Genomic DNA, 20924 nt, shown 5'->3' with positions numbered 1-20924 from the left:
GCAGTTTATCATGTGATAGTTTAAACAGTCGTGCTTGTTTGTTTTATTTTTTTTAACTGATGGAGGAGTTCAAGGGCTGGTGAGCTGATGGGTGGCAATGATGATGCCTTTGCTCAATGATGAGCATCCTCCTCTCCTTTTTTTCAGCAGGAGTTAAGCACGGCACAGGGTCAGTCCCTTCTTTAACAGTCTTGCAACCATTGTATTCTGTATTGTAACACCAGTGGCAATGCTCTAATACTTTCCAGTGCAGAAAGGAACATTGTTAGTTTTTTAATATATTGTGCTGAGTTCCCACAGCACCAAGTGCCATAAAACCAAAGGGGAAAATGACAACTTCTAGAGCAAAACCAGATTATTTTTTTCCTACCGTTTGTTTTTAAATGCATTTTAATATTTTCTTGGCAGCTAGTGGCTTAAGATTGTGTTGCTTTTAAGATTATTCATAAACTGATTACAATCAGAAATGTGACTGGACCTGAATTTTGTACTTAGTTACTCCTTCTGTTGGAAAGAGTCCTAAATGGAAGCTGTGCTACTTCCAGGTGAAACATCTCCTACCCTTGGAGCGCTACAGCTGGAAAAGTGTCTTTGAGAGGAGGCAAAGTACTACTCCAGAAAGCTAGTGTCTCTTCCCATGTGTTTGGTAGTATCATTTTATATGCAGAAGGGGAGAGGAGATTTATGCAACTCTTCAGAGTTTATTTAATATCCAGTAGATAAAATAATGGGTTTTTTTTCTTTTCAGTTTTTTCAGAAGTGAAAACTGTTAGTTGAAATGTAAATCAGGACTTTTCAGACATCATTTATTTGTAATCATCCCCTATTTGCTCCTGCCTCTTGTGTTGTTTCGTGTCTTTTGGCTTGTTTTATGTGTTGAGTCCAATCCACAAGCAATTTGAGTCAGGCTTTGAAACCAGCTTGCATGGACATTTACTTTGATAGTCGTAATTTTAGATTATCTGTCAGTTGGCTGTATCATCTTTCACACTGAAGCAAGATCACGTATCTGCGGCTTCTAAGACTGCTTCGATTTGTTTTTACAGGAATGGAATAACAAACTGCCGGATGCGGACAGAAAGTGAACAGTCCTGTGGCTCTCCAGTTGTTAGTGGTGACCCAAAGGAGGATCACAACTACAGCAGTGCCAAATCTTCCAACCACAGGAGCACATCACCTGCTAGTGACTCCGTTTCCTCTTCCTCTGCTGATGACCAGTATGAATTTGCAACTAAAGGTAGCCAAGACAGCAGTGAAGGAAGTGAAGTTAGCTTCCAGAGCCACGAGAGCCATAGTGAAACAGAAGAGGAGGACAAAAAGCAAAATCGGAAGGAGACCAAGGATTCTTTAGCTGACAGTGGGTATGCATCCCAGCACAAGAAAAGGCAACATTTAATGAAGGCGAAAAAAGTACCAAGTGACACACTGCCTCTTAAAAAGAGACGTACAGAAAAGCCCCCTGAGAGTGATGATGAGGAGATGAAAGAAGCAGCAGGATCGCTCCTGCATTTAGCAGGAATTCGATCCTGTTTGAACAACATCACCAATCGGACGGCAAAGGGGCAGAAAGAGCAAAAGGAAACCACAAAAAATTAGAACAAATCAATGATTTGTTTGAACTTACAAAGTTTTGTTTCAGCACGTCAGGTGAATTCTAATGATTTGTGGCAATATCAGCAATTTTTTCCTTTTTTGTTTTTCTTTCTATTTGGTTTTGTTTTGTTTCTTTTTTCTTTTTTCTTTTTTTTTTTTTTTTGGACCCTTAAGATTTTTATTTTTAAAGGAGATTGAAGCCATAGAACTCATACTGACACTCAGCTAATTTACAAAAGCTTTTCATTACCTGAAGACAAAAAGTTAACAAAAAAAAAAAGCCAAAATCGCCATTGCTTTCTCCGGCTTGTCAAAAATGCATGGTTGAATACGCAGTGACATCAACATTAATGTGATGGGAGTGAAATTGGGCACTTGGAAATCCCTCTTATACTAGAAGAGCTGTGCGTAATTTAGTAATCATTCAGGCCTGGCCCTTAAGAATTTCTTTTAATGGCCTTATGATTGGGTTAGAAGTGAATGTGAATAAAGAGATTTGGGTGAAAGAGGAGGCACGTACTTCTCAACACCAAACCAAGAACCATCTAGTGGCACTTGGATACGTTGTGCCATAGAAGTCTTTGGACAGCCACTGGTGGCAACTGCGCAAACCGTAATGCACTTTTAGTGCTTCACGTACTATATGTGGCTTATAATGTGAAGACTGATAACTTTAAGCTTGGGGAAATTTGAACTATGTATGCAACGGGTTTCAGTGAAATAATGAGAAGAAATGGGGGAGGGGGGCACTGTTAGTAGCATCGTTAATCATTGAATTCTGTCTTCTATATTAAATTAACAGAATGTTCAAAAAGCCATAAGCCCGAAGATTGGCACTGCGTGCAAAAAATATTAGTAATAGGGAAAAACAAGCTATGTCTTCTAAACTGCCTGAGTGAAAAGCAATCAAGTCTAAGAAATTACAGTAGATATTAAGGAAGGAAATACATCTTTTTCTGTGGATCAAATCCTTGATCTAACTGGGGAAACAAAGCTACAAAACCTGCCATTAGTAGTATTCTGTATTTAAAAAAAAAAAAGGAAAGCATATTGGTGAACAGCAAAATTCAGAAGTTCAACAAAAGAGCTCCTACACTGCACTCAGAAATGAGTGTGCAGTTACCGTCAGTCAGGATTCATCTGTGCAAAAATGACAACAGATTTCCAGATTCAACCAGTGTAGCCAGCAGAAGAAATTTGATCCACATTGCATGGATTCCTTTTGGGAGGAGGGGGGGGAAATACAAAAAGCAAACAATTTTTTTTATTCAAAGATGACAAAGTTCTTGTAAGGTAAATAATGTATTTAGCATGAAGCATGAATTATTTTCATATAAATATAGAAAATAGAGAAAAAGGCTATGCCTCTAATTTTTAAGCCCTTAGGCTTAGAGTTTGGTTTTTTGGGTTTTATTTTTTTGTTTGTTTTGTTTTTGTTTTTGTTTTGGTTCTTTTTTGTTGTTGTTGGGGTTTTTTTGAAGCAGGTGTTTAAGGTTTAACCTTCTTCAGGGACAAACACTGACTGTTGGGGAACTTACTCTGCAATATTAAAAAAAAAATCTTCATGCTCTGGTAGGGCTTGGATGGTTGAATTATACTGCCTTGTCTGCACATTCAGCCCCCCTCTCCCTACTTCTGTTTAAAAAAAGAAAAAAAAAAAGAAAAAAGTAAAAGTGTGTCCTTTCTTCGTCTGTACATGTGTAACATGACGCAATAATCTGAGGGCAAATTTAGTAGTGAGTGTGTATGACAGAATCAAGAGAATAATGGGAGGTTAATTGAGGAAAACTCTCTGATTTGATTTAGGAATAAGTCGACAAGAAAATAGCTTTGCTAATTTGCCATGAGAAAATGAAGTTAGTAAAGAGCCTTACTGAGGTGTCCAGAGCAAAACCAGTGTTACAGAGAGTGTGATTCAGGTATAGTGCTACTCTCCTGGTAATGATGACTATTAGATTGGAGATCCCTACAGCAGAGGGAAGCTGTGAAATAAATAAGACAGTCTCTCTCACCTGGATTCATGAATTTGGCATGAAAAGTTCTACACTTAGCCTAAAGGCAAGGAGAAAATCCCAGGAACCAACCCCTTAACAGAACAAAATGGTCTGTTTCTTAAAAAGAATGTAGGTTTATATTTATCCCTAACAACTGTTTCAGGCAGCAGTTTCACCAAGACGGATCTAGTTTATGAAGAGTGAGTTAGAGAAAGGTTTGACTTCCCACTCAGTGGAGTAAACTAAAGATTGCATTTGGAGATGCCTGTGGTGCATGTTCAGTTAGGAAGTGGAAGGACTGAAGGGCGGGCTGGGCTGGACCTGTTCTGTGCTCCACAAGCATTTTGTCATGTAAAGAGCAGGGACACACTGGGGACAGCACAGCAAAACCGTGCTTCTCCTCCCGTCTCACCCAGCGTGTCCTGGGATCCAGGTGCTGCCTGCCCGACAGCTGCCGGAGCCCAGCACAACTGCCAGCTATGCAGGTACGGAAGGAGAGAGCCAAGGATGGTGCAAGGAACAATCTGTGCTCCCCTCAGTTTGCTGGGGCCGATGCACACAGGGTTGTAAATCGGGAGTACATGGATACTAACTTTTGTTGGCTGCCTGCAGCCCTTAAGATAAAGTTGCGGAAAACAGGAAAGACCGATCCCTTGGCCAGGTAGCACAGAGATGAATGAGCCATAGCTTTTCCCTTGTGTGACTGCACTGGGATAATCGGCTTCTTCCCAGATCTGCTGCTTCCCAGATCTGCGCTTCCTACAGCCAGAGCTTGCAGGCAGTGAACCACACAACCCCTGCATCAGAAAACTTGGTCCTTCATTTTTTTATGGGCTTTGGGGAGAGTAATTTGAAATACAAAATACTTTGGTATCAGTTTGCCACCACCTTTGTTCATTAATGCATAGTTGTACCAGCTTGGGAGTGGTTTCAAAAAGCAACACTGAAAAGTCAAATTTAGTGGCAGAAAATGCATTAAAACTGTGGCTCAGCCATCTCTGTCCTCCAGAGAAAGCGATGTGGTTGTGTGCTGGTGGCCAGATTCTGTCCACAGTCATGACACTAATTCCAGAGCAGCTTTGCTGCTTGCAGTGTGTTGGTACAAATGAGACCAGTATCTGCTGAACAACAAGTACCATTCATTAGTGTGGACTCTTGGTGGCTAAATATATAATTACCACTAGTATTAATCACTTTAGAAAACAGTCATTTTGCATAAATATCTAATTAGGCAGGTTATCTTTATATATAGATATATATATATATAATCTATCTAAGACTTCAACAACTCCTTTATATACTTGCTGGTAAACCTAAAATGTTGGCAAGCATCTATTTTCATGTAAAATTTGTTGCTCCTAGTCTGATCTGCTAAGGAGGTATTATTCAGTAGGAGTTTACAAAGTTACGTTCAGGAACCAGCAGTTTGGCTGAGGGCTAATGCCATTCACAGATTATTTCTGGAGTTTAAAAGCAACTTGTCCTTATTGACCCTTACTCTGACTGTTGATGAGAAGTACATAATTTGGATTTGTATAAAATATTTAGGAGTCACCTTTTAAACCATTTTTGTGCCTGGCTGACAGTGGCGGCTTTGTCAGAACTGGTTCTACTCCATCAGAGAAGTTCTCTTTTTTTAATAAGACTCGAGACCAATTTGTTTTCCAAAAAAATGTATTGTCAGCTTTTCAATCCAGTTGTCTCGACTTTGACTGAATCATGCCAAAACGGAGTGGTAATTGCACTGTATTACGAACACTCTCACTTGACAGACGTGAGGTGGTTTGGTTTTGCTTGTTTGCTTTCCTTACTAAGCCATTTTGGGGTGAGAAGTCGTCGAATCTCTAAGTTTCCATTTTCCTCAGTCTATCAGTATTGCCAAATTAGCCTTTCTCCAAGACAGGTGGGGGCTAGGGGAGTCCCGGTAGGTCAGCCAGCATTCAGTGGCGAGTTTTACACAGGCATGAATTGTAAGGGTCGCTGGACTTCATGATGGGTTCCTTTGGAATATGCCTTTTGCAGCAAGAAGCTCTTGCAGGCCAGAGCTAATGCCACAAGCAGATTTCACCGGTGTCTGCAGGGAGGTGAAATCTGCCGGTCGTGCTTGCGTTCTGCAAGCAATTGGATGTCCTACTGCATTTTGATGCAGATTTTGCCTGCATTTAAATATTCAAGCGCAGGTCTTGAACAGCTTTAATGTATCACCCCATAGCTGTTTCTGAAAGCAGTCTGATTCTGATCTTCTCCTGGCAAAACCAGCAGTACTTCTACTGAGATCACAGGGGTTTACAGCTGAAAAGCCTGATGGGGGGGCGAGGAGGCGTGCCACGTAGGACTAGAGAGCTGTCCTGGGACTGTAGTCTCTTCTCACTGGCAATTCAGTTGAGGTCCATATTCTGGCTCCTCTCTTACCTTAACGGGAGAAGGGAATCCTGAAGGAGGTGCATCGGCTCCCGGTGTTCGACTGACTTACTGTCTACCTTTGGAAAAGATGCAGAGAAACTTGGGGGGCTGCATTCTTCACTGGAGTGAGGTAGAGTTACATTGACATACTTTAGCAGAGAATGAAATCCGAAATTGTACACCAAATGGCACCAGGGATAAAATGACCAAAACAACACTTTGTCCCATTTTCTTGGTAGCCACGATTGATTTTACCTGAGATTTTGGCTCCCAAATCTAAAGATGTAGATAGGCGCAATCTGAGGTTTTCTCGAACCTGAAAGGTGTCTGATCTCCTTCGCAGTCAGTGGAGCTATAGACGCCCAAGTGCTCCTGGAAATCTTTATCGTTTCACTGTTATTATTATTATTACTACCATCTTTCCTTGAATCTGGCCCTAGGCATTTTTGAAAACATTACTCTCCCATGCTCCAGGATCAGAATAAAGCTCTCGAGAGAATGCATTTCCAATTTCAGATGCAATGCGATTTACTTCACTTCATGGAGAATGCAAACCCAGCTCCTTCAGGTATGTCACTACTGCCTGAATAGCTCATTGGCATATTTTATAGGAAATATTTTGAAACGTTTTCTTGACTTTGCCACCAAAAGAGCATTTGACCATACATCCTCCTGATTGTAACAGAATATGTGTTGACCGTCTGACCAGTTAAGTTTTAGTAGTGTTCTTCACAGCCCTCCAGTAATATATCAAACACTGTTATGCACATAATGCAGCACTGTGATCTAATTTAAATAATACTTTTTTATTATTTATACTACTCTATGTAATATACATCAACACTTTGCTATATAACCTAAGTGATAACCCTCTTCTTAGTTATCTGCCAAACTTTGAACTTCTGTTTGGTTTATATTGCAGTTAGCACAGTTACCAAGTTGTAATGATGTCTCTTTTCCTTTGAAATGGGATGTGTAAGTCAAACTATACATTTTGTGTGATTCTGTTTTGAGCTGGAGTTTATAAGGATTTACACACAACATTCGGTGTTCTGTATAAATCTGCATACATTTGTGAATTCATCTGTTAATCCCCTTTTATTTAGAAAGTATTAATTGATGGTGGTTTATTGGGGGGGTTATTTTTGCATTTTTATTTTTAGTACTGGTTATTCTTGAATTAAGCAGAGACTTGTCAGCTGGGTTGCTTTATCTTTGATCATGTACATGACCTTATAATTCTTCCACAGTTCAGCAAACAAGTACTAGCTTCACTGACCAAAAAAAAAAAAAGTCTCAACCTAATGTGTCTATGGTGCTGTATTTTGCTGGTGTACATTTAAAACCAGAAATGACTTAAAGGTCACTTTTGAGTTGTTCTAATAAGTAGCCTTTCCTGGTTTTGGGAGTTTGGGGTTTGTTTTGTTTTAGCATTGAAACAAGGTATATTTATCTGAAGCTATATAATGGGTTTTCTACTGTATCACATTTCCTTTTGCAAAGAGGGGGAAATCAACCTGATGTAACCTCCTTTCACAGTCAATGGAAGGGGGGTTTGTTTCACTTTTTTGTTTTCAGTTGATTTTGTTGGGCTTTGGATCAGGCCAGCAGTTCTGAGAGCTCATTGTCTGAGGGTTTAAGGGATAAATGACAACTTGTGCTGGCCCTCAGTGCTAGAAGGGATTTTACTGGATGCTAAAATTACATGCTAGATTCTGGGTTGGCTGATCGTCTAGAAATGGAAATCTTTTTCATTTGTTTACTCTGGCCTGAAATCCCAAGACTTTCTTTTTTCGTTCAGATGACATTGAACTTCAGTACATTTTTAAGTTGCTAGAGCATTGTACATTTCCTGAGTACGTGTGTGGGACAACAATTGAAAGTCATACCTGTATTTGATAACCAGTTCCATGCCTGCATCATTCACACTCACTACTTAAAACTGCCATGATGTAAAATGTCGGGGGGAATGATTTGTGTGTGTATGAAAAGCATTATGGACTTGTACATTTTTTTTATACTCTGATCTGTAATTTCTGAAATATTTTGTTTTACAGAAAAAAGTGATAAAGCAATCAAAAGACCAAGAGATTTAGTATCAATGCTTAAGGGTCACAGGACCTTAACTGGCCAATAAGTTAATTTAGTACAGTGATAAGCCAATTTTTTTCCTGTACTTGGCGTCTGAAACTGCCAATTTCATCAATATTAAAATATGAACTGTGATGGGGAATGAACAGTGATGTTAAGTTGTATTTGTGTTTACCTAAATGAGCAGTCCGAAGGCAAGTGCAATCAGCTGATCTTTAGGAAATATGAAAATGTTGATTTAGAGGCATACTTGCATTTTACATTTTCTTGATGTGTAATCATATTGCCAAAGACAAACTATTTCATCAATTATTATTGTAAATAACACTTTCCCAAAACCTACCATAAAGTTTCTGTGATGTATTGTCTTCCAGTTGCAATAAAAATTACTGAGTTGCATCAATTGAACAATTGTAGTTGTGTGAATATTGGCTTCCAAGTGTGTCCAGATATTAAGGAGGAACAACAGTGATACTTTTACAAATTAATTCCTTCACTATTAAATAGTTCTACCCCCCGTGGGATGTTACCTGTATCTTCATTGCAGCAGATACCAGCTCATGTAAATTTGCTGTCATGTGCAGATGGGTAGACATACTAAATTGCTGTTCAGTTAGGGCCTGATCTTCCTTTCTCATCAGTTTTGCAGCCTGAAAACAAAGCTGATTTCACTGGGAATTGGTGGGGGTTTTTTGGGTTTTTGTTTGTTTTTTTTTTTAAATTAGCAACAATCAGAAGACATTCAGTAATAAGACATATCTAACCGTAAATATATATATAACTTCCTGAAAAACATTGCTTTCTAATCTTTGCATCAACCCTCCCCAGACTTTATTCTGGTTTCTGCAGCACCAGGACCGTAAATCCTTTTGCCACATTACTCCTTTACCTTGCGGCATGAAGGACTGTTTGCAGGAGGAAATCCTGTTGAGCCGAGAACTTCAAAGCTGCTTGCCTCAACTGACTCAATCTGTAACCGGCTAGGAGGTATTCTGCTCTTCAAATACTTGGAGCTTCCCCTGGTCACCTTGGGGTGCTGCAGGAATCAGTACTGCTCTTTGTTCACCAGTGCTAAAAACTAGTCTGTTGGGTGCCTCTCTATAGATCCAGGAATCCAACCTAAGTCTAGAGTTGAAGAAAACAGTGCAAAAGTCATCTCTTCAGAGAGGGAATAACAGAGGGTGTAAGAAAATTGTAGTTGCCTCATAGCTTTCTCTATTTAAAATTGAACTGAATAGTAAAATCTTATAAATGAAAGCATTCTCCAAACACTGGGGTTTGAAAGTGTTCTATGAACAGCACTATGTATCTATAGATAAAACTTTTAAAAGGATTGGGAAGAAAAAAAGCCGTCCTCTTCTGTGAAACTAAAATCTTTCCCACACTTGGTTTGAGACGCTGCAGAAGCAGGGGAGGATGGTTTCTGGGCTGTGTAATGAGAACGTACAGCTGCTGAAGCTGGAACTCCGGCTGACCTGGAGCTATAAAAGTGTCCCCCTCACTTGTCTCAGCACCATCCTGAGCGGTTGGTACTGGAGACTACCGCAGCAGGCATCTGGGGGACAAGGTGGATGTAAACAGGTCCTGGGGGGAGCAGAGCAGAAAAAACAAATGTCCAAAATACACACAAAAGAGCATAAAGATGCCCAGCCCCAATATCTGACCAGGCAATAGACACTTCAATGTATTGCCTGAAAAAGTTTCAGTTTGTAACCTATCCTCAGCATCCACTGCAATGGAACAGAAGAGAGAAAAAAAACTCGGCCAAGGAGATGAGATGAGAGGAGACTGGTGAGAAGGAAAAAACACTTTCTGGACCATCTTCCTCTAATGGATCCCCCCCTATTTGCTGCCAGTTCAGCAAGTATCACGCAGCATGGTCTGTGGATAGATCTGTAGTGATGTGTAGAGGAGGAGATCGGCAGAGTCCACAGAAAATGTTTTATCCTTTATACGCCAGCCAGCAAGCTTGCCACGAGACTGGTCTTGGGCTTGTTTCAGCGTAGGGCATTACATTAAACCGTTGAGATCAGGCACGCTGTTTGAGATATGTTGAATCCCAGTTGTGCTACAGGCTTTTTGTGCGACCTTGCAATTTGCTTGTCATGGGCAAAACAGTCGGAAGTTGCGAGTTTTACTTCATTGCCAATTAACAGAGATTTCTGATCGCTCATTTGGGTATTTAGAAAGGACGCAAACAAACAACCACTTATATAAACACCTGTCCTACCTCCTCTCCAGCCTCAACACCCTTCTTTCCACCCCAGGTTAAGCTCAGTTTGAGCATGCCTCTCACAAGCCATTTGGCAGGGTGAGCAGTTGAAGTGATTTATGTACCGGCTCTTTCTGCTGCTCTTTCTTCAGGGGTGTCCCTGCTCCAGCATGGGTGGCCCGTGGGCTGCAGTCCCTCAGGGGCACACAGACCCCTTTTGAGCTCAAGTGGGTCTCCAGCAGCCCTCCATTTGCTGGTCCCTTTATTAAACACACCTGAGGAGGAGTACCCTCTGCTCCTCTGACTCCCCGCAACGGTGGCGCCCAGGGGGTTCCTCCCTGTTGGTGACCTCAGCCCTCGGCTGGCTGGAACCGGCTGTGACCAGGTCAAGATGGCTTCTGCCTGGCACCCACATGAGTGGTGTTGCCACCCCCATGCCAAAATCTGCTCCCTCCTGGCTGCTGCACACCTCAGTCTCTCAGCACCTCAGCTGCAGTGGCGGTGGTGTTTGGCCCACTCAGGGCCTGCCCCGGCCCTGAGAAAGCCAGGGGGCAGGCGCCATGGCCGTGCTCTGGGATGGAGGCCTTGGCGGCCAGAGGGGCAGAGGCAGAGCACCAGCCCGCCCTTGTGGCCGAGGTGCCCACCCCTAGAACAGGCACCCGCCCCGGGGCGGCTGCCTCTGTGCTCCCCTTCGTATGTCCCCTTCGGTAGACCCCAGGTAAAGTGCGATGGTAGGGCTCCTGCCCCTCCTCGCTGTGTAGGAATCGATGTGGTTGTACAAGTGTGTAACACTGGGCTGTGAGCTTTTACATTGCAAATTTTGGCCACAGAAGTCCAAACAGCCCAGGTAGCACAGGCAGGGTGCTTCCCACTGAGACTGCAGAGCGACCGCGCGTCCCCACCCACACGCCCCTGCAGTCTCCTCGCTGAAGTTCAGCAGCTGCGCAGCCAGAGGTGCAAGGCTTTGGGGTCCCAAATAGGCGAGCGAGACAGATCTCATCTCGTCAGGGCACTCGAGGGAAACCATGGGTCCCCCCCGGCTTGCTTGCGGGAGCAGGTACCTAATGGGTGTCTTGCACAAGATGGGTACGCACAAAATGCCGACGTCTGTATGGCCTCCACATTAAATTCCTCTCTTTACACAACAACATCTGTTCCTGCGGACTCCCCTGTAAGGATGCTGGATTTGACCCTTCTGCTCGCGTATGCACGCTGTCTGGTGAAGTTGCTTAGAAAGAAAGAGGAGAATGTAAATAACGACAAAAGGCTTTGTTCTATGTACTCCAGATCCTCTATTATGCCAGGAAATGAAATAACAATGGTTTCTGTGACGTCTGCTTCTTAAAGAAACATTACAAAGGAATAAATCTTCAGCTTTAATACAGTGTGACGCTTTGACTGGGCATGTTCGATCCACATAAGATAATTAAAGAGTTTTTAAACTTCATCGTAAAATACAGATGATTAACAATGGTGAGAAACTGCAGAAAACACTCCATGGCAAACATCTGTCAGAATTAATAACAAACATACACTCTGCTTTTAATCTTACACTGTTTGACATAATTTTGATTGCCTATAAATCTGCAGGTTTTGTTTATATATCTATTTGCGTTAGGATTGGTTGCCGCTTTATATTTGATCAGCAGTGCTGCTATTCACCGTGGTGTAAGAAATCAAATAATGATTGTGTATATATAGCAATCTGAGCATTACAGTGCAGGAGACTGTAAACACAAAATTTTAAAATCTCTGCTTATCATCATAAGCGATGTTCTCTCCAGGTCTTTAATGACAATCAATTTCTAGATGCTTTTCCCAAATAACTGTCGTTGAAAACAGCAGCATCTTTTCTGGTAGCTTGGTCCTGAAATGCAGTATCTTCCTGCTGCTGAGACACAACTTCTCATTATCTGTTTTCAATCAGTTAGACAATACACAAAGATAGTGCTGGCATTTTTCTTCTCCTGCTCTTTTAGATGAATATTAGGGCATCTACAAATAGGAGGAAAACACTTTTGCTAGATGCACCTTGGGAGTCAGAAGCTGAGCATTAGGGACACCCTGTAACTCAGCTGCGTATTCTGGGATGACGCAGCAGATTCCTCCTGAGCCGACATTTCCATACGTATACTCCCAGTCTTAAAAAACAAATGGCTTATTGGCAAAATGTAATAGAAAACGTAGGATGAGTTAGAATGACAATGAAGAGGTTGATGACATGGCTGCTTTGCCCTTAATTAGGAGAGGCAAACAGAGAGCCTTTTAAAATAATACTGTCTCCTCTCATTCCTTGGCAGCTTTGTTTTCACATCTCTAAAACATGGATCAGTCTGTGATGCAGGGACCTGATTTTAATCATCATCTTACATAATCTCTGCAATCATAGTAAAGAGCAGTGCTGTTCAGTGATTTTAAAAATAGCTTTATTCCGCTATCAGCATACTAATTAATACACTTGCTTATTCCAACCTAGTTCATTCACCGTCTCAGTTACAGAAGCCACGCTACCTGGGGTGTAATCAAATACAACTGGCTTTGCGTATTGGAGTACTGTAAGAAGCAGATCATCAGTCAGGAGGAGAGACCTGACTCCTGTTCCTGGTGGCCACCGCCTGCTATCTCCTCCTGGCGCAGCAATGGAGAGGAGCCGTGCCTGCAGCAAGATCTTGCTGGTGATCCAACATGCAAAAAAAAAAAAAAAAAGGATTTGGGGAATATTGTGTAAAAGGCTGCAAACAGCATTAAGTCAGCCATTTTGAACTGCTGAGCTTTGCAAGCAAGGTAAGGGGGAAGGGAAGGGAAAGGAAAACTCCTGCTGGCTCCCGAGGAGGACAAGGTGATAGTGTGGGGGTTCCTGGTGCTCCCTGAGGCACCTGGGAGCTGTAGGGGGAGAAGCCCTGTCAGAAACGAGTGCTCAGCATCTGATGTAGGAAGCCAACATGGCTTTGTCTCTGCTAGCCCTTTAGTTTCTGAGAGACTTCTCCCTCTCCGCTTTTTAAAACATTTTGCCTACTCCAAAGCATCGTAGCTGCCTGTTCCGTGCCAGCCACTGCCACCGTCCCAGCACTGTGGCTGCTCCTGGTCATCTGGGGCCCAGCTGCCTTGTGTGACTTCCTCACCCAGGTACCTCACCCGAAGTTAAATGGTACTAAAAAACTGCCTGGAGGGCTTTCCTGAGCCTCAGTTAGGCTAACTGCTGTTACCTCCAGTGGGCTGGATGGAGGCTGATGACTGCTGATGTGAGAACACAATCACAGACTTGAAATTATTCCACTTGTTAAATGACTTGGAAGAGAATCATCAACCGATTCCCGGGTACCGTGTCAGGATACATCTCTGCTGCTGAAAAGTCACGTCTCCATCCTCCTTTCTTCTTCCTCACTATCCTGTTTTGCTTCATTTTGGGCAACTGAACCATATCCTAGGTGGTGGCAGCCTGGCTGCCTCAGACAAGGAATCTGGGTACTAAGGACCTTTCGCCATTTTTTATCTCTGTTTTACAGCTATTTGCAAAGAGAGCCCTCTGACTTAACCCAGTGTCTGACCTCTTAGAGAGGTCTCACCTTACGCAGTCATTGTGTTTGCTTTAGTAAGCCAGAGTGTAAACAAATGTGAAAACAGGGGACTGCTTAAATTTGGTGAACAAGAAGCCTAATTGCTTGGGCATTTAGTGCTCCCACGCAGACGGTAGCTGTTTGCTTGCCCTGCTGCTTTACCACTCCCTTCAAATGAGGCTGCAGTAAAATTAATAGGCTGTGACAATGTATCTAACTGGAAGCAAATCAGTCACCTCCATCACACTAGTAATATCATCTCCATCAACAGTGGTGTGTACAGTGACTGGAGGGATCACACGGGGACCCCGGTCTGTAGGACAAGTCACTGCTCAAGAAGTGAGGACAGGGCATGGCCAAGGAGCCCCAGGTCACCGGGCTTCGAAGCCTACATTGGGTGGCCTGTTTTAGGGTCAAGTAGCAGTGGCAAAAAAAAATAATAAATTGATTAATTATTTCCAAGAGTTGGGAGATTTTTATTTTTTTTTAAGCAATTCATCTTGAAACAGCCAAGTAATAACTTGTGCCTAGCTGTGTTCGCAAGGTAGAATTATAATCATTTCTGGTTCAGGGGCAGAAGAAAAGATTATTTGCTCAAAGGCAGGCAAAGCTTGTATCCCTTCAAGTGCCTCCAGTTGTTTATTCATGCAGATTGTAAATGCCACTAAAATACATGAGAGCTTACTATGAGGACAACTGTCTGATGCGTATAAAAATAAAAAGACAAACATTTAATTTCAGAAAGAAGACATGTTACTATAAAATACAGATTTTGAGACAAAATGAGAAACTTGAAAGTGGCTGCCAAAGGAAAGGGTGGGCTGCCAGAAGGATAAGCCCCTCAGAAGTTTTTCACTGGGGCATGGCCAAGGCTTGTCGGATGAGACTTAGCCTACCCCTAATGCCGTAGGGTTAGGAGGCAGAAAATTCTGGAGCCCCGGTACGAGTGAGACTCCAAAGGGGCTGCCAAAGGGAAGGGGTATGTCGCCAAGACAGAAATATTTGATGGGAGCCAGGGCTGGGATTTTGGGGCGAAGGCTCTGCATAGGTAGGGAGATGGACAGAGCCTGGAGCTGCAGTGTGAGCGGGGATGCAGAGAGGCTGCCAAGGGAAGGCATAATCAGCTGAGAGGGTCCTTCCCTGACCACTTTTTCATCTGGGCCAGGGTGCTTTGTTTGCATCTCCTTACCAGAGAGACCAAATAGTTTGCGTCTCCTTACCAGTGAGTCTTATCAGACTGCTGGGTTTCATCTGCTCAGGCTTCTGCTGATGTATGAACTCATGGAAAAGACCCTGGTCCCAATCCCAACTTTATCCAAGACATCTCACTGCCTGTCTATCTGTGGATTTGAACTTTCAAACTGCAATTTTTTTGTGTCGGTCTCTGGCTGTCACAAATACTGTGTGGATTTATTGCCTCTAAATACACAACACATCCTGGCCGGGTTTTAGTCACCTCTGGCAATAGAAACTTGTATTTTCTCATGTACTGTGGGTCAGACTTACCCAAAATCTGAACTGCAAACCATTTTTCAATGCTAACTGGTGAGGAAAATCTTCGGCCTGCCAGAGCTCCTCCCACTCAAGCTGTGGGGAGGATAGGAGCCTGGTTGGTGGGACCTGTGGGTGTGGGTACCCAAGGTGGTTGGTGCCGAATGAACTCCTCAGGGTCAGCACATCCCAGCTGCGCTGTGCTCTGAGCAGCAGAGCTCGGTTACCTCGAGAATAGTACAGCAGGAGTACACTCTGAGGACCAGCTCTGACACCTCTGCATGGCGTTGCTGTGCAGACATCAGCGGGACTGCATACTTACAGCATTCACTGTCTTACACTGGCAATAGGGATGATCAGTGTCTGTGAGACACTTCACACTTTGCCCTTCACTCTCCACGGGGGACTTTCGTGCTGTGCCAGTGGGTCAGCAGGCCAGACAGCGGCTGTGCTGGTCAAGGCAGTGCTGTGTAAATGGTCAGAAATGCTTTCTGCATAGATCCTTATCATGGCAAAGCAAGGTTGCACTGCCACACGTCGTCTTCCAAGCAAACAGCTGCACTGAGAGAACCCACCCTATGCTATGCTCTAAGTTTTCAGCATGGATGCTCCAGAGGGTGCATCCACCATGCTGCAGGGGTGGGTGCGCCAGAGCAAAGTCCTTTTTAGACATAAAAGTGTCCTAGCATGCTCATTTCATTCTCTTTGTGAGCTTTTCCTGCACATGAAGCGTTTACTATCATGACATGAGCAAGCACCAGCTCTAAACTGAGGTTCTTGCTGAAACGAAAAAGCAAATGTATGTCTTGCACCATCAGACACAGGGCATTGATAGACCTTAATGGCCCTGACCAGCCTCATCTGGGATCTCCACCTGCATCCCTGCCATGGACCCAAGAGCCCCAACTCAGCTCCGCTCTGAGCTGTCAGTCTTTGCCCAAACTATGTGGTAGGAGTACCAGCCTCCATCTCAGCCACGGCCATGTCTGTGCCCTGCCACCAACCCTGTCGATCCAGACCCTGACCAGCAGACTCACTTCCCAGCTTGACCCCCAGACCTGCCTTGTCACTGTGGACCTGCCCAGCAATCACTGGGCTGTATCCAGCCCTGGTGACCGTCACTGAACCTAACTCTGATCAGCTGATTGACTTCCCAGCTTGATTATGGAGCTGCCTTATAAGCACCAAGTTGCCTGATGAGATCTGTATTCTTGGTTGAACCTGGCCGGGGTCTCCAGGTGTCCTGGTTTCAGCACACCAGGTGTGCCCGGCTCACCTTTCTCAGGTACTGTGGGGCTGGGCCCTGGCTGGAGAGGTCCCTGTCTCTTAGGGAGCAGCTTGTCTTCACAGTTCGCTGGCACCAAGGTGGAGTCAGACCTCATGGCGCTCCTTAAAGTGCTACAGGACTCTTAGGAATTGCAGATGGGGCACGCTGTGCCATGAAGCTAGCACAAGATTTGCTCATCTAATCTATTCAGTAGGCTGGAAAATATAACTAATTCATTTAAATTGCTACTGCAAAAAAGTTGTCTAAATGTCTAATCAAGTCCAATTAGAAATCTAAATGGATTATGTTTTCCATTGGGATACAAACAACAGCCTTGTCTCTAATCACCCATGCTGATATCGAAGCCATGGTTTTGCATTCCCCACAGCCCTGACGGCATACCTCATGCATGCACGGCTTCTTTCCTACAAGAGCAGCTTGTTGCTGGAGGTCACCTCCTGTCTGCATGGTGCAGAGCTGCTGCACAGCTGAGAGTGGGCAACCTCCATCGTCTGCTGGACCTAGGACCTCATCCACTTCTTGCCAAACTGTTCCCCATGTAACGAAGGCTTCAGCAGCCCTTAACCAGAGGACTGCCCACAATTCTGCCGACAGCACCGCTAACTTCATCTGTACTCTACTGACATAAACCAATTGTATTTGCTGAAGAAAGCAAGAGACTTTTGTGGGTGTTCTTCGATTTGGCTTGGCCCCCTACTTTCCCCTAATCCTTTCTTGAAGGAATTTTTATATGGGAATAACCAAAGAGGTGTAACTAACTCTGGAGGTAAAGCAAGGAAGCAAGAGGACCAAAACTAAACCTGTGCTCTCCCTCATTACCTGTTGTACCTGTGTTGCACCTGTTGCATATTCATATTTTCAGGTGAGGACAAATTCATGAGATGATTGTATTTTTGACATTTCTCAACTATGATCTAGTGGTCAGGCTAAACTTTATTTTAGTACAAATAATTGGCTTTTTGTCAATGTTGACCCATGGGTACGATGTTGGTAATCCTGTCCGAGGCGCTGCCATCCAGGTAATCAAACCATCCATCCTGGTTGCTCTGAAGCTGATGGCAAAACTTAAACTGACTGAAGATCAGGGCTATCCCTCTAATAAGGCACGTCTGTAGGTACGTCTATTTACATTTGGTCATTATTTTACAATTTTAAACTAATAGAAGATTCAGTTACTTCTTTTCCAAGCCTGTAATTTTCTTGTCATTTCCCTGCTCCCTTTTCCTTTACACAGGCTATTCTGTACAACTGCTGCAAGTAATCTCTGCAGGCACACACAAAAACATGGCGATGAATTTGCTCCTCTCCCCCCATGAACATTATCTCATTCCGCTCTAAAGGACCGTCTTCTGGGTGGGGTACTGCAGATCCAATTAAATATGCTTCTGTATCAACACTGCTCCTAAGCAAAATATATTGATTGGTGAAGCTTTGGACCTACTTTAATCAAGTAATCTAAACAGGGCTTAAGCTTCAAAAGCCTGGTGATGCTCCTAGCTTCAAAGCTTTTACTTACACGGAATTAATTTATCCTGGATGTTCTAATGCTCCCAGCAACCCTATGGATTATAAAGTTAGAGGTCGCAATCATGGCTCTGATAATATTCCCTAAGCTTAGGCTGTATTGATCATAAGGTAGAGGCAGAAAGGAGAGTGGGGAACACAAGGAGAAAACAAAAGGCTTTGATTTGGAGCAGGGATGAGTCTGTTCACCCCTGTAGCAAGCTGCTGGGAAGGAATATCAGAAGGTGTTAACAGTTGCTTTTTCTCTTGACTGAAGTTTTATTCCGATACGGACTGAGTGTCAAACGCTCGTTTCCAGACTCCTTCTTGCATAATATTGTAGGTGTCATGTTATAAATATAATTCTTTGGCAAAAGGAAGGTTGGTTTGGATTTCACACGCAGCAGCTAGCACAACATTATTGAACGTCAGTATAGGTTACAGTATTAGTCTCAGCTCCACTCTGGGAAATGAGAATTACATTTTTCCCCAGTCCAAGTGAGAGCTAGAAGCCATTGTGTGTAGCGGCCTGATGCTAAATTATGTGCACTAATCACACGACTGGTGCGTGCTCAAGAAACAGACCTGGCAGTGTTAGGTTAACAGTTGGACTTGATGATCTTAAGGGTCTTTTCCAACCTAAACGATTCTATGATTCTAAGAACATTCTCCTCTTTATGAATCACACATTTATATTTTGTACGAACCAGCAGGGCTCTTCCAGACACCCTAGTTGATGCATTGAACACCTGTGCAAACACAGGGCAGTGTCTAACTCGGTGTGCGCTGTAGTCTAAAGATGCCATTGAATCTGATATGGTTTGACCTTCATTAGTGAGAAGAGAAATGTGACAGTGCTTAAACAAACATAACTGCACCCGTTGTCCATCAGTGGAGGGTGGCAGAAACTCCTCTCCAGATAACTCCCAAAACTTCTTCAGTGGCCTTGCCCTGGGCCCTGCCTGTCTTCCAGAGTTTATAATGAAAACAGCATATTGGTGAATGATTTAAAAGATGATTTAAAGCAAAGATAACTTTCATGTTGTTATTAGGTAGCCAGGTAAAAGCTCATACTATTTTCAATACAGACTATCTCCTGCTTTATGAAACTCAAAGCCTATGAAGCGATTTCACACAGAGAGCTCTGATTACTACAGCAATAATTTCTTCTAACAGCCTTTCAAACACTTATTAATAGAAAAAAATATCAGTTCAAACTGTCTTCCCATCACACAGAAAATATCAATGTTCACAGTGTGAACTTTGAAATCCCATCTGATTAGTTAATGCCAACAATTATTAGTGTACTGTCAATTTAAATTTCTGTTGTCCTCCATTGATCTCAGTCTCCATACACTGTGCAGTGCACATCACTTAAAAAGTAACTTTCCTATGCTGACTGGCTAGGGATGATTTTCTGTCCTGCTGTCAACTGGCAGTGAGTAAAATAGAAAACTTTGGCACATTTTCCTGTGACAGGCAACTTTTCTATTTTCATCATGGCAGAGATGACTGGTACTTCCCATGAGAAAAGACACAAAAAAGGACCTAAAGGATCAACTGTGGTCTAGGTAAGATACTGATAATGCTGCACCTGGTGTTTGGAAGGCATCAGGGCTTCTAAACTATTTCTTTCTTCTGATCTGCTAGTGTCAGGAATCATATTCCTCCAAGGGGTAAGGTAAGGCAGCCTCTGGCATTTTGGCATTCCTTCTCTCAGCCCTAATTAATCATAGAATCACAGAATAGTTGGGGTTGGAAGGAACCCTGAAGTCCATCTAGTTCCACACCCCCACACCCCCCCCGCCATGGGCAGGGACGCCTTCCATTAGACCAGGTTGCTCAAAGTCCCATCCAACCTGGCCTAATTAAGCTTAAATGCTATTTACAATACTATTTACATTCTGATTGACTATATTGTGGCCAACCTAAGCGTTCCCCATTTAGCACTTAGGTTCCAAAATGGGTTGAATTATTCCATGGCCACTAATTTCTGAAGCAGGGTTAATATGGACTGTAGCTGCCAAAGCCATGAATGAGGGAATCGCACCAACCCCCGCTTCCCTTACAGTTCTCCCAACCTATACTCAGAGATCTCTTAAGAGAGACCAAGACATTTAGACAGCTGCATCCCAGTGGAAGGGAGGGACTGACTTTTAGCTCTGCCAAATGGGCCTCTCAGGTTCACAGGTGCTGGAGAAGACTGAGGAGAATCAGTCCAGCCGATTAGTTTTGCTTGAGGTCATGTAACACAATCTCAGTCCTGAATAAATGTGGACTCCTTGCATACATGTCTGACTTTGTGGCACAGCATGTTGGGTTTTTTTCTATTTTATTTCCAAAGCCCTTGGAAACTGTATATAGAGAGTAGACATCTGGACTCCTAATTTCTCTCTCCCTGTCCCTGCCTCCCCCTCCCTGCAATAGTAATCTCTTTCTGTGCTGCCTGCAGGAGAAAATGAGTCCACTTGTACCTCCTGTGCACTGCTGCCAGGCCGTTTTACGTAAGCATCCTTTTCTGTTCTCCATCGCAGGACAGCACGTCCTGTTGGAGCCGGTTGTTGTCTTTAATCTCTGAATGTAAACACGCAGATTACATTCCATTCTGCCACCAGTGTTCAGTGGATAACAGACATGCTGTCATATTTGTGCTGCGTTCCCTGGGCTGTGCTGATCACTCTCCTACTGAGCACGTGGCACTGGGTCACTTGCCATCAATGATACACAGGCCAGGATAAGCCTTCCTCGCCCCCCTCTTCCCAAGGCTTTGATACATCAGGCTGCTCCATTCT

The 20924-nt window shown here is 43.4% G+C and overlaps 1 protein-coding gene across 11 annotated transcripts in view; it reads left to right on the top strand.

Moving 5' to 3' along the window:
* The window catches only part of FOXN3 (forkhead box N3), a 211729-nt gene extending 203243 nt beyond the window's left edge, over nt 1-8486 (top strand). For all 11 annotated transcript variants that reach the window (XM_054825850.1, XM_054825848.1, XM_054825846.1 and 8 more), the window contains one exon: nt 1047-8486. In XM_054825850.1, the coding sequence (XP_054681825.1) occupies nt 1047-1596 (550 nt within the window). In that variant the 3' untranslated portion in view covers nt 1597-8486. The remainder of the gene's footprint in view (nt 1-1046) is intronic.
* Nucleotides 8487-20924: the final 12438 nt, after the last annotated feature.

Source organism: Grus americana, chromosome 5 (genome assembly GCF_028858705.1).
Source record: "Grus americana isolate bGruAme1 chromosome 5, bGruAme1.mat, whole genome shotgun sequence".
In the NCBI taxonomy this organism is placed as follows: domain Eukaryota; kingdom Metazoa; phylum Chordata; class Aves; order Gruiformes; family Gruidae; genus Grus; species Grus americana.
Note: the sequence above shows the minus strand (reverse complement) of the source record. Positions and strands in the feature narration are given on the sequence as shown.